Raw genomic sequence first — 13,126 nt, forward strand, 5'->3', positions numbered from 1 at the left:
TTAGAAATGGTCAGATCTAGAAGTTGGACATGGGTCTTAACTGTTTAAGACCTCAAGAGCTTAGAGTATGAAACTGGGAGTTACGTGGGGCGTAATCCCAGTACGCGCGGCGTAAGGGGTCGCGCACCCCGTTTCTGTGAGGACGCCGGGTACGCCCAACGTACACGTTTGGTACGCGCAGCGTAACCCAGAGAGTTGACTTTTGTTGACTTTTAGGGTTTGGTCAACTTTAGGGTGTTTGAGCCATGAGAGGGGTAAAATGGTCTTTTACCCTTCTAAGAGTACTAAGAGAGGGAATAGTCTAGTCTTGAGAGATGTATTGATTTAGAGTGTTTATTTCATATGATTAGGCGGAGGCTAGATCAGATTTTACAGAGTTCGAGATTACCGAGTTACCCAAGGTGAGTCTTCTCACTATACTTTACCTAGAGGGGTAATTAGAGTTATGTGATAGAGTATTTTGTATGCTTTTGCATGATGTGATTTCTATGTGATTTATGCTATGTATGTTACAGAGTTACAGAGTTAGGACCGGAAGGTCCACAGAGTTAGGGCCAGAAGGCCCACAGAGTTATGAGACTGGAGGGTCCCACTGAGACACATTGACCAGAGGGTCAAACAGAGTTATAGCCTCGAGTGGCTAATATGTGTTGTGTGTGGTATTTGGGGAACCCACTAAGCATTTATGTTTACAGTGTTGTGTTATGTGTTTTAGGTACCAGTGAGGATCGCGGGAAGGCGCCGGCTTGATCAGTACATACATGAGGAGCTTTTACATATTATGATCTTGGCATGTGATGTTATAAATTGATTATGTGATACAATGATATTTTTATAACAATTATGAATGAAAGTGTGTTTTTAAAATGTAAAAAATTATTTGAAAATTTTGGTGTTACATCACATAACGCCAACAAGGGAATTGCGACGTGTATTGCAAATGTTGCAAAAATTCTTTTCAAGGACCAAATATGTTAAAAGTTTAAGCTGAAAACTAAATCCTTAATTTTTAAATAACCACATGAACGATTTTGTAATTCACTTAAAGTAAAAGTAAAAGAGAATTTAAAAGCACCTTTCTCAAAACTTAAAGCAAACCCCTAAACACATCCACCTAATATCTTATCGTCTTTACCAACTCCAAAACACCATAAATATATCAACTAAATTTGACGTGTATTCTTCATTTTAATTAGTTATAAAAAAGACATAACCTACGACACATTCTCTTAGTTTCCGAAATCGTCATCTTTTGGGTTCGATCAATTGTTTTATTTATAGTAATAAATAGTTGATATTTAGTTCTATAAGGGAAGTGAATAGCGGACAGTGTGTAGAATTGAAAGGGTCTAATGGCGATGATGGGAGTGAAGTTGCATTTCCGAAAGCACCATGTACGTGCATCTTCGATTGTCACTAGTTTGTTTGAATGCATATTCGAGTTATTTTTATGGGTATACTTAATGTGTGTATGTAGGTGATTATGGATAACGGCATTGTTCAACTCACACTAACGAATCCTGGTGGATATGTTACTGGGATAAAGTACAACAACATCGACAATTTGCTTGAAGCCCACAACGATGAATCTGATAGAGGGTGAGCTAGTTAGTGTTGGTTAATTATTATGATTGCTTTCACCATACTTTTTTTTTGCAATGTTTTGGTCTATTATAAATCCTCCACTCTTTTATTTGTTAACACAAATTTGGAAAGCCAACAAGTGTCGTTAAATGCGTCTCTAATCCTTCTTGTTGGCTGATACTTACCCTAAAATTCATATAGATATATAATCTGTAACTATTTTTTATTTTTAATTAATTGACCCTAAGAAGATTATAGTCGCCTTACTCATGCACCCCACTTATGACTATGGCTGGATCCGCTACTAATAGGTTTACAACCTCTTATGTCTTAACCTCTTTTTTTTGTCACGACATGTGAATAGTTATTGGGATCTCGTTTGGAGTCCACCTAGAAGTCCCGGAACGACAGGCACTTTTGAAAGGTATCTCTCTCGATCGCCATCTCATCCAAAATTTTCTTTTTATGTTGATTCCAAAAGTTTCAACCTTCAATACGTAATGATTGCCATAAAACAGAATCATTGGAACAAGTTGTGAGGTTATAGTCGATACAGACGATCAAGTAGAGCTCTCCTTTTCAAGGACATGGGATTCCTCCCAAGAGGGCAAGCACGTCCCGTTGAAGATAGACAAAAGGTGATATATATATATATATATATATATATATATATATATATATATATATATATATATATATATATATATATATATATATATATATATATAATCAGATTATGACGATGAAAATTCAATAGGTTTGTGTTGCTTCGTGGTTCTTCGGGTTTCTACTCGTATGGAATTTACGAACATTTAGAGGGATGGCCTGGTTTCAATCTTCCGGAAACCAGGATAGTGTTCAAGCTCAGGAAAGACAAGTAAACACCTTTCTTTCTATTTTATCCTATAACTTTTTTTTTGTTTTAATTTTTGTTTTTGTCTTCAAAAATTGGGTTTTGTTTTGAAAAGCATTTGTAAAATGGTTAGTTTTAAAATAGTTTGCAAAATGGGTTGATGGACACACATAATCATCAAACGTTTTTTTTTATATTTAAAAAAATGACCCGATGTAAATTCTCTTTTTCAACACGTTTATTTGCATTCAACAATATATTTATTTTTATTTTATACATTTTTCTATTATAAAACATAGACTACAAAAACAAAATAAAATGTCTAACAATATAAAAATGAAATAAAACAACGGTATAAAATTAATATAATAATCAATTAAACACTAAATTAAAATTAGTAGATAACTTAACGTTCGGCCCAATTCTTATATGTTAGCCCATGTATTGTATTTGGTGTGTATATATTGTTGGACATGTATATTAAAGCCATTCAATCAAATATTATCATCTTCTTATCCTACAAACGACCCTAACCCTAAATCGCCACCATGGTCACCGATCTGGTCAACAATCCGATCATATGTGCCCTTACACTTGATCTCGGTGAGTTAAATTATGATGAGTGGCAAGAGCTCTTTGAAGCATATTGCATGTGTTTTGGTGTGAATCACCATCTTGAAGAAGCCACTTTTGGTCCCAAGTTGAAAAAACTCAACTCGTTTGGTGAAACTTTGGATACATGACACAATCAACAAATCTTTCCTCCAAAAGGTTATAAAGATAAGAGTTATCGCCCATTACATGTAGGAGAGTCTTGAAGACCTTTTTCTGGCAAAAAGAAAAATAACATTTTATACTGATAGAAGCTTATTTATGGATAGCTAATCCCCTAAGCATATAGATATGAGAGACATTGAAAGAACCAAAATAATAACACCAGTTGAAACTAAATTTCGTGCCTTCTTACTTCAAACGTGAACTTACAATTTAAAGATGCAGTCACCTAGTGCTAAGCTAGAATTAAGGAAACATGCATGTATAATAAAAGTGGGTTCCTAATAAAATGCAACTGCTCTTTGACAAACTGAAAGAAACATGGCTATTGGGTCAGGTCATGGAGGTGGTCTTGAATATGATCTTAGACACGTATCAATTCCTCCGTCCTTCAAATGGACCTTGTCCTCAAGGTCCTGTATACGGGTGCATACAACATCGGGAGCAGGAAACTATGGGTTAAACGGTTGAAAAGTGATGGTTCGGAATTGCCTGGATGTTACTTTCGATGGCGGTGGTTGCGATAATAGTGGAAGTGGGTGTTGTGTTCACATGGGCAATTGCGATGGTTTTGGAGTTGGCGGTGGCGGTGGAGACAACGACCGTTGGGACGGTGGCAGTGACGGTGTGGATAGCATTGTTGTTGGTAATCACGGTGACGACAGCCTTCGTTGTTGATTCTGTGGTGGGAGCGGACGCGGAGGCGGCATGATTTTGGTCATGGTTTCAGTTTGAATGGTGATCATGAGGGTGTTGATGGTGGTCAGTTGTGTGATAAGTGCATCAAGATGGTGGAGGTTAGTAGTGGAAATAGCAATGAGTGTGGAGAATTGTTCCTGGATAGTTGGCGGTGTGGCATCAGTTGACGGATCTTTGCGGAAAGGCATGATGAACTAGAATGAAAGTACCATTGATAGAAGCTTATTTATGGATAGCTAATCCCCTAAGCATATAGATGTGAGAGACATTTAAAGAACCAAATTAATAACACCATTTGAAACTAAGTTTTCTACCTTCTTACCTCAAATGTGAACTTACAATTTAAAGATGCAATCACCTAGTGCTAAGCTAGAATTAAGGAAACATGCATGTATAATAAAAGTGGGTTCTTAATAAAATGCAATTAGTCTTTGATTAACCGAAAGAAACGTGGCTATTGGGTCAGGCCATGGAGGTGGTCTTGAATAACATCTTAGACACGTATCATATACCATACTCATTAATATGTTTATATGGATGTACAAATAAATACTAAAAGATAATGAAATCTATGGCTGATATTGTTTTTTGAACATCAAAGATGTTTATAAATTGGGATCGATTTATGTTGAATGAAAGTCTATCTACATAACAAATTATATTTTCTTATTGTGTTATGACTTTCATAGGTTTCACTACATGGCGATGTCTGATGACAGACATCGATATATGCCTTTGCCTGATGACCGGTCACCGAATAGAAGTAAATCATTGGCTTATCCAGAGGCAGTTCTTCTTGTCGATCCCTTAGAGCCCGAGTTCAAAGGAGAGGTATGCAATTAAAGGTTTTTCCATCATCATGATTAGTTAATATACAACCTATCGATGGAGACATGCCTTCGGGAGTCCTATATTATGATATTAGCAAAAAATCATGAATTCTAAAAATAAAAACATAAACAAACTATTGTAATTTTATTGAATTAACTTGACATAATTCAATACAAAGTAGAAGGCATACTTGATTTAGAGACTATAAAACACGAAATATGTACATAAAGAGGCTTGCGATTTATAGTATCCAAAGAAAAAACTCATGCCAAGGATCTGTCTATAAGATACATCTATTAGTTCAAGATTGGCTCTTTAACCTGTCGAAATTCTCTATGTTCCACTACAACAAAAAGAAGCTAATGCAACACTCGTAAAGTGTTGCAGTAGACCTTAAAAGTGTCACATTTGGCTTGATATAACATTTTACTATGTGTTGTATTAGGCAATGTCACTTTAGGCCTAATACAACACTTCTTTTAGAAAATGCAACATTTAAAGTGCTACATTTTTAATAATCTCAACACTTGTAAATGTAACACATATTAAACCTAGTGCACCACTTTTTACTATAAGTGGAACTCTTCTTTGATTTTATTATAAACCTATGACAACATTTATGCACATTAAGTGGAACACTTCCATCCATAAATACAACACTAGTCGTTATTTAATATAACAGTATATCACTATTAAAGTTGATTTCAGTTTATCACTATTAAAGCTGATTTTACCGATAAAAAATATGTTGCAAAATAACACTAAAGTTTTATACAATATAAAGAACAATAATTTAATTACTTATATCTATTAGAAGAAGCTAGTATGAGACAAAGAAATTATGCATACAATAAAAAAAAAGTAATTGTAAATTGTATTTTTTACACACCTAATGTTAAAATAACAAACATTAGATTTATAAACAACGTAAAAACTATCGACTGCAATAATAGAAAATACATAAATCCTTAAATAATAATACTTTCTTTCACATGATATCGTTGCAAAAATCCTCTTGCATCTTTCCGCACACCAAAAAGATATCGACACACATTTAATGTTATAGAAAAATATGTTTAGTATTTTTAAGAAATACATATACACACTTCACAACAATGACAGAAAATGACAAACCATGGATTTATTTTCATTTTAAACACTTCGATAGGAAAAAACACTTCCATAGATTCTATAATGTGCCATACTCTTTGCCCATCAAAACCACAAAAATATCAACTAGAGTGTAACGTCCCAAAAATCAGGGGTAAAAATTTCATTTTTAATATACTAAAACATTGATACCATTTAAATCAAACAATCAAATCACAGTCAATCAAATCGTTTATCAGAGTTTATCCCAAAATCATTCATTACGGAAATCATAGGTGTGTGCACTGCGATCAACCCGAGTTCTTCCTTTCCAAAAAGATGATACCTGAAACCATAAACAAACCCGTAAGCACGAAGCTTAGTGAGTTTCCCAGAGCATACCATTCACACAAACCACATATCACATATCTCGTTAGCTATAAAGCTACCATATATCACATAAGCCCTGCATACATAAAACCTGTAATAGTGTCATGGGCTACCCTACATGGTCTTTACCTAGGACTGCCATGGGCTCCCCCACATGGTATTACATCCAATGTCATGGGCTACCCCACATGGTCTTTACCTAGGACTGCCATGGGCTACCCTACATGGTCTTACATCCAATGCCACGGGCTTCCCCCGGGGTCTTCCCTGCAAATACCATATATAACCAAATAGCATATCATGCATCACATAAATATCTACACATAACACGTACATAAACCTGTAAGGATGCCGTGGCTACCCCCAGGGTCTTATACCATTGTGCCATGGGCTACCCCACATGGTCTTTACCTAGGACTGCCATGGGCTACCCCACATGGTCTTACATCCAATGCCATGGGTTACCCCACATGGTCTTCCATGCAAGTATCACAAAGACAACTAGCATATCACATAATTACCATCATACCACCTAGCATAAAGCTAACTATCATATCACACAACATAAGATGGGACGACCTTGGTGCCTTAGACCCATTGGTATGGTGAGAAGACTCACTTGCAACTGTCGGCTGAAGAAATAAGATCACGCTGCTCCAACCACCGACACGAACTCCTCCACTGGTCAACACCAAATAACTGAACTCAATTAATACCAAGATTTACCAAAATACCCCTAGAAGTCAATTGGTCAACTATTGGTCAAAGTCAAAGTCCTTAGTCAAAGTCAAACTTCCTGACTGACTCTACTCGCTGAGTCAACCCGCTGACTCGTCGAGTCCAAGAATCTTCGAGTCCCATCCTGCTCAACTCACCGAGTCGTCCCTCGACTCACCGATTCACGACTTAACCAGAAAAGGTTAGGGTTCCATGACCAGACTCGCTAAGTCAAAGAACACACTCACCGAGTCCAAGGCAATCTTCAAAAGACTCGCCGAGTTGTTCTTCCAACTCACCGAGTTCATGCACATATTTATACCACTCGTCGAGTACACTCATGTGACTCACCGAGTATCTTCAGTTCTAAATCCATTCAGAGGCTTTTCAAGCCATGCAGGGGCTCCAATTCGTAGATCTACCCTTCTACAAGCTATCCCTCACGTAAAGTTGCAAACTTTACGTGATACCAAGGAGATATAAGCCCAAAACACACTAGGGCTTGGGTTTTAGACAAAGGGTCTTTACCAACAACCCAAGAACTGAAGCTTTATGACATTCTAAGCCATCATGAGTCTAGATCTGGAGCAGCATCCCCAGATCTAACTACCAAATCCGAGATAGGTCTCAAAACAAGCTAAGGGACTCCCAAAACAACCACCAAGGATAAACCAAAAGGAAATAACTTAAGATAAGGCTCCATACCTCAGAGATGTGCCCAAAACTGATGTAGATCACAGATCTATACAAGCCCTTGATGCTAACTTCCAATTTCTCAAGCTCCTTCCACCAATTTCCTCTTCTAAGCCCCCAATCTTTTCAACAATGAAGCCTCACACGAATTTTCGGGTTTCTGGAACTCAAAGGGAAGGTAAAGAGGCTGAAAGAGGAACATAACATTCTTTATATAGGGCACAACCCCGGGATTAGGGCTTTTCTCTCTTCAGCACCAACTCGTCGAGTCCAACTACCGACTCGTTGAGTTGGTCACTTAACTCGCGACCAAAATCTCGCTCCGACTTGGCGAGTCGGAATACCTACTCGTCGAGTCCCCTTCTTTATTTACACTTTACCCTCTTGAACTCTTGATTCTGACTTGGGATGTTACATTTCCTTTCTTGGCCTTTCTGATTTCGGGTGTTACATAGAGCACTCTTGTATTCTAAGGTTGCTAGATCTTAATTTCTTTGTTCAATTTATTCAAAATGGAAATTTTACCAAAATTATAATTAAGTAATAACATAATTAATAACTTGATATAGTTAAATTGAATTGTCTTACATTTTTCTTTGTCGTGTCATCATATCTTTCACAACTTATATTTTTTGATTACCCTTTTACGTATGCGCTCAAATATTTGAGTTGAATTAGGCTGTTCCAAGTTTGGGTTCTCATTCATCTATATTCATAATAACAAAACATCAAGAAGAAAATATAATTGCATGGAACGAGATGATAAACACACATCACAAACAAGACAAGGACATTACCAATTCCTCATGAATCCTAGAGAAAATTTTCGAGCTAGCTTTGAGCCTTACATACATTCTTTTTGGGAAATCATTGATTCTGCACATAGAACAAAGACAATCAAAACAATAGTTGTTTGAATGATCAAAAAATAACTAACAAGAATAGGGATGATGAAAAATAGAGTGACTGAATAATCAAAAAATAAATTACAGATGCAATAACACACAATCATTGACGATTAAAAAATATACGTAATTGATGTTACCGAGTACATCTATCAACACTAACTTTCTAGCTAACTGACTACTAAAAAAATATCTAAACAATCACTAAAACTACGAGAAAAATGTTATATAACTGTAGCATACAAAGCATGCAAGTGATATCTAAAAAGTACATTTTTATTGCATAATTATGATCATTCTCTTCAACATAACAAAGCATGCAAGTAAATAAAATTTAAATTTGATGTACACAGAAACAATAAGAAACATAGAAAATTTGAATCACAAATAAGAAATTATGATTCTTTCCCGACATAAGATAATACAAGGAAATGCAGAAATAGAGGTAATATCACACAAATATAAACATGAGAAAGAGAAGAGCTTCACCTTCATTTTCCCGTATTCTTTGCTTCTATTCTTTGTAAATTTACGTTCTTATGATTTTGTGGGTGTAGGTAGATGATAAATATCAGTATTCATGTGAAACCAGTGATCTAAAGGTTCATGGATGGATATCCATAGATCCATCTGTAGGGTTTTGGCAAATTTCGCCAAGTAATGAGTTCCGTACCGGCGGGCCTACCAAGCAGGAGCTTACTTCGCACGTTGGCCCGATAAATTTAGCGGTAGGAATAGTTAAATTTTGTGGTACCCACAACTTAATCAAAAAATTTAGCCTAACGAGCATATTTTCACGAACTCAGATGTTTGTTAGCGCTCATTATGGTGGAAATGATTTAGTAATCAAATTTGACGAAGGGGAAGCATGGAAGAAAGTTTTTGGTCCGGTTTTTATGTATCTTAACTCTATCTCTACGAGTGAGGACCCTATTACACTCTGGGAAGATGCCAAGAAGCAGGTATATTATTAATTTAGCAGCTCTTTTAGTGTGTATGGGTGTGTACAACTACATTTCTTAATTTTCTTGCTTTCAACCATCTTGAATCTTAGTCGTACAAAAACAACATTTTATTTCCAAAACAAACTATCATTAACACTTTATAATTGATCATTTTCAGATGTTGGATGAAGTAGGAAAGTGGCCTTACCGTTTTCCAGCTTCGAAAGATTTCCATCAAGCTGAGGAACGAGGCATGATAAGTGGCAAATTAATGGTATATGACAGGTATAATCTTCTTAATTTCCTTTGTATCTACAAGAAAAAACAAAACATAAGAGGCATGAAGACCAATTTATGCACCCACTTAGATTCATTAGCAATGAACAAAAGCCCGCAGTTGATGCTTACATCGGGCTAGCTCCTCCAGGAGACCCTGGATCATGGCAATTCGAAAACAAGGTAAGTTTAAAATAGGATATATAAATTAAAACCTAGTAGCATGCCATATTTTATTTGAAATTAGCAATTGAAAAACCAATTGTGTTTATTTTTATATAGGGATATCAGTTTTGGAGGAAAACAAACGAGGAAGGTCATTTTTTGATTGAAAACATTTTGGCTGGCACATATAATATATATGCGTGGGTCCACGGATTCATTGGTGACTATATAAACGATACCACCATCACCATTACATCAGGTGTGGATGAAATCTGAAAGTGGGTTGATAACGAGTTAAAAGACATTATTTTTCATACAAATCAAAATGAGTTCATTTTTGCTACTTTTAAATTATAAATATACTAAAGATTGAGGTTTAAGTCTTATTCGATAGGAAAGATATATATTGGGATTAATATGATGGGTGCATGTGTAGCGGTTCTGAAAAAATATTATTATACAAATGGTCGTTTTACTATATATATCAAACTAATAAATTTGTTTAGCAAGATTCTAATAATTATTTACTTTTAAACTATCCAACCCGTTTTATTTCATAGATTAATATTCATTTTATTAATTTGATCCGATACTAGTAAATAGCTATAATCAATCATTTTTCATAAAATGTGTCGAAACCTCCTTCAAAAACATCAATTAGTATTATATATTAATTAATTGTGCACAGGTTGTGACATTGATGTTGGCCATCTTGTTTTTGAGCCGCCGAGACACGGTCCAACTTTATGGGAGATTGGTGTACCTGACCGTTCTGCAGCTGAATTTTACATTCCTGATCCTGACATTATATATACCAACCAGTTTCTCGTCAACCGTCTCAACAGGTCAACCCTATCTACAATCTTCATGTATACATGGGAACTTAATTACAAATTAATTAATAATATATATATATATATATATATATATATATATATATATATATATATATATATATATATATATACAAATTAATTAATAATATATATATATATATATATATATATATATATATATATATATATATATATATATATATATATAAAGCAGATTTAGACAATACGGATTATGGGAAAGATACTCAGTTCTATACCCGGATCACGATTTGGTTTTCACGATCGGTGAAAGCGATTACAACAGAGACTGGTTTTTTGCACATGTAACCAGGTATAAACCATCTCTTTCTGGGCATGGGCAGTTGTATAATTGAAATAAAAGATGAAAATGCATAAAAAAAAACGATTTAGGAGGTTTTAAGCATTTGAATACATTTTGAAGGACTTCCCGAACATTGAATTCCTTAACCCATTTACCATGTTTTTAGTTGAGTTTTTTTTTTAATAATTTACTCATTTGACATGTTGGAGTGGAAAAAAAATAATACTGCCAATTAACCTTTTTATAAATAAGTTTGAATACGTTGCTTTGAAGTTAAAATTTTCTGTCTTATATTGGTTTATAGGAAAAAAGAGGAAAATACATTTGAAAAAACGACATGGACGATCAAATTCACGCTTAACGAAGTGAACACGAATGGAATTTACAAACTAAGATTGGCTCTAGCATCTGCAAACGTTTCTGATTTGCAGGTATGTTATTAGTATGAAAACAATTATACATTGCTAATGACTAAGAAGTAACACCAAATTATAATTCATAACAGATGTACTACTATAGTTTTGCATTGATTGGAAAATTGTTTGGTCTACTTTTACATTTAATAGGTCACATTAACAAAATGAGTATATAAAAATCAATATATTTAGATTTCAATATTTTTAGTGATAATAATTTCCATTATAGTTTCAGACTTTATTGAGTCAATCTTGTAACATCTGTTTTTCATATGAAATACGCATTAAAATAAATTAATTAGTTGAATCAAAGATGTGTAATTTCAATGTGTGTGTGTGTTTCTGACCGGATTTTGAATTTCAGGTTCGTCTTAACGATCCAAACAAGGATTTGCCATTGTTTTCTACTGGAATAATTGGAGGAGACAATGCAATTGCAAGGCATGGAATACATGGGTTGTATTGGTTGTTCAACATAGACATACCAGGAACAAACTTGAACACTACCATAGAGAATGCGATTTATTTGACACAAGAAAATGCAGGAAACCCGTTTTATGGAGTTATGTATGATTACATTCGTTTAGAAGGACCACCTAGCTCCTAAGTTTGTTTTTAGTCATGTATGCAATTAATGTAATTATATGGTCGCATATGCTTTAAACTTGTATATACAAGAACAGACTAGTTATGTACATGGTTATTAAATTTTCTAAATGTTCATAATTTTCAAATGTGATTAGAATATAATAGTGTACACAAATGTGTATAATGTCACTTACATCTATAAAAACACCGTAAAAATCTTTTTTTTTTTTTTTTTTTTTTTTTTTGTTATTAAAACTCTTAATATATTCAATCTCCATGCTAAAACAGTAATCTTGTCGGGATAAGCTTATTCATTTTACAAGTGAATCGTCAATGAGAGGAATGCATTTGAAAATAATTTTTCTAGCCGAGGCCACTGTGTAACTTCCACTCAGATCCAATTCCCAACTCCATCTATCCATTTGATCTGACATCAAAAAGACTTGTATTAAGGCAATAAAATTCATCATTTGGTCTATTTCACGCCAGGCTGTCTACAGAGAAATAAATCTCACATCCTAGTCGAGGCCCTATCACGAACTTTGGCCTATTGATTGTGATCAAGAAGATAAATTCTAGAAGATTGACTTTTAATGGGACTATCACCAATCCCAATGTTGTTCTCAAATAAAGTATCTCTACCATCACCAATTTTCTTGGAACATAAGATATGTATATTAATACATTTATCATTTAGTTTCTTAGCCGATCTCAAATTATCAGCCGAAGGTAACCCCGTGTAACCAATTTAAATATTAGAGTTCCATTGGCCATCATATCCATAAATACTCTTCGTTAACCGAACACAATAAGCATCCCCACTATTCATGATCTATGCATCCATTTAAATAGGAGAGCTTGATTAAAATCATATACACCTCCCACTCCTATTCCTCCTTCTTTATTAATAGAAAAATCGTTAGTGGGGTAAACATTGCATAATGAATAGCTATTAGCTCCCCAAAATATACACCTCCCACTCCTACTCCAAAACTATAACCACAAATTTTAGTGACTTCCCCATAATATATGACATATAACATA

The 13,126-nt window shown here is 34.7% G+C and overlaps 1 protein-coding gene across 1 annotated transcript; it reads left to right on the top strand.

The window, feature by feature from the left end:
- Window positions 1-1,192: 1,192 nt before the first annotated feature.
- Window positions 1,193-12,308, top strand: LOC111894736 (probable rhamnogalacturonate lyase B). The gene is made up of 15 exons (XM_052768115.1): window positions 1,193-1,394; window positions 1,478-1,599; window positions 1,949-2,008; window positions 2,103-2,222; window positions 2,342-2,461; window positions 4,600-4,741; window positions 9,093-9,263; window positions 9,342-9,497; window positions 9,658-9,764; window positions 9,848-9,938; window positions 10,038-10,179; window positions 10,609-10,765; window positions 10,971-11,087; window positions 11,383-11,509; window positions 11,859-12,308. The coding sequence occupies exons 1-15, from the start codon at window positions 1,353-1,355 to the stop codon at window positions 12,099-12,101; spliced, it is 1,917 nt and encodes a 638-aa protein (XP_052624075.1). The 5' UTR covers window positions 1,193-1,352; the 3' UTR covers window positions 12,102-12,308.
- The last annotated feature ends 818 nt before the right edge of the window (window positions 12,309-13,126 follow it).

Source organism: Lactuca sativa, chromosome 1 (assembly GCF_002870075.4).
Source record: "Lactuca sativa cultivar Salinas chromosome 1, Lsat_Salinas_v11, whole genome shotgun sequence".
NCBI lineage: Eukaryota > Viridiplantae > Streptophyta > Magnoliopsida > Asterales > Asteraceae > Lactuca > Lactuca sativa.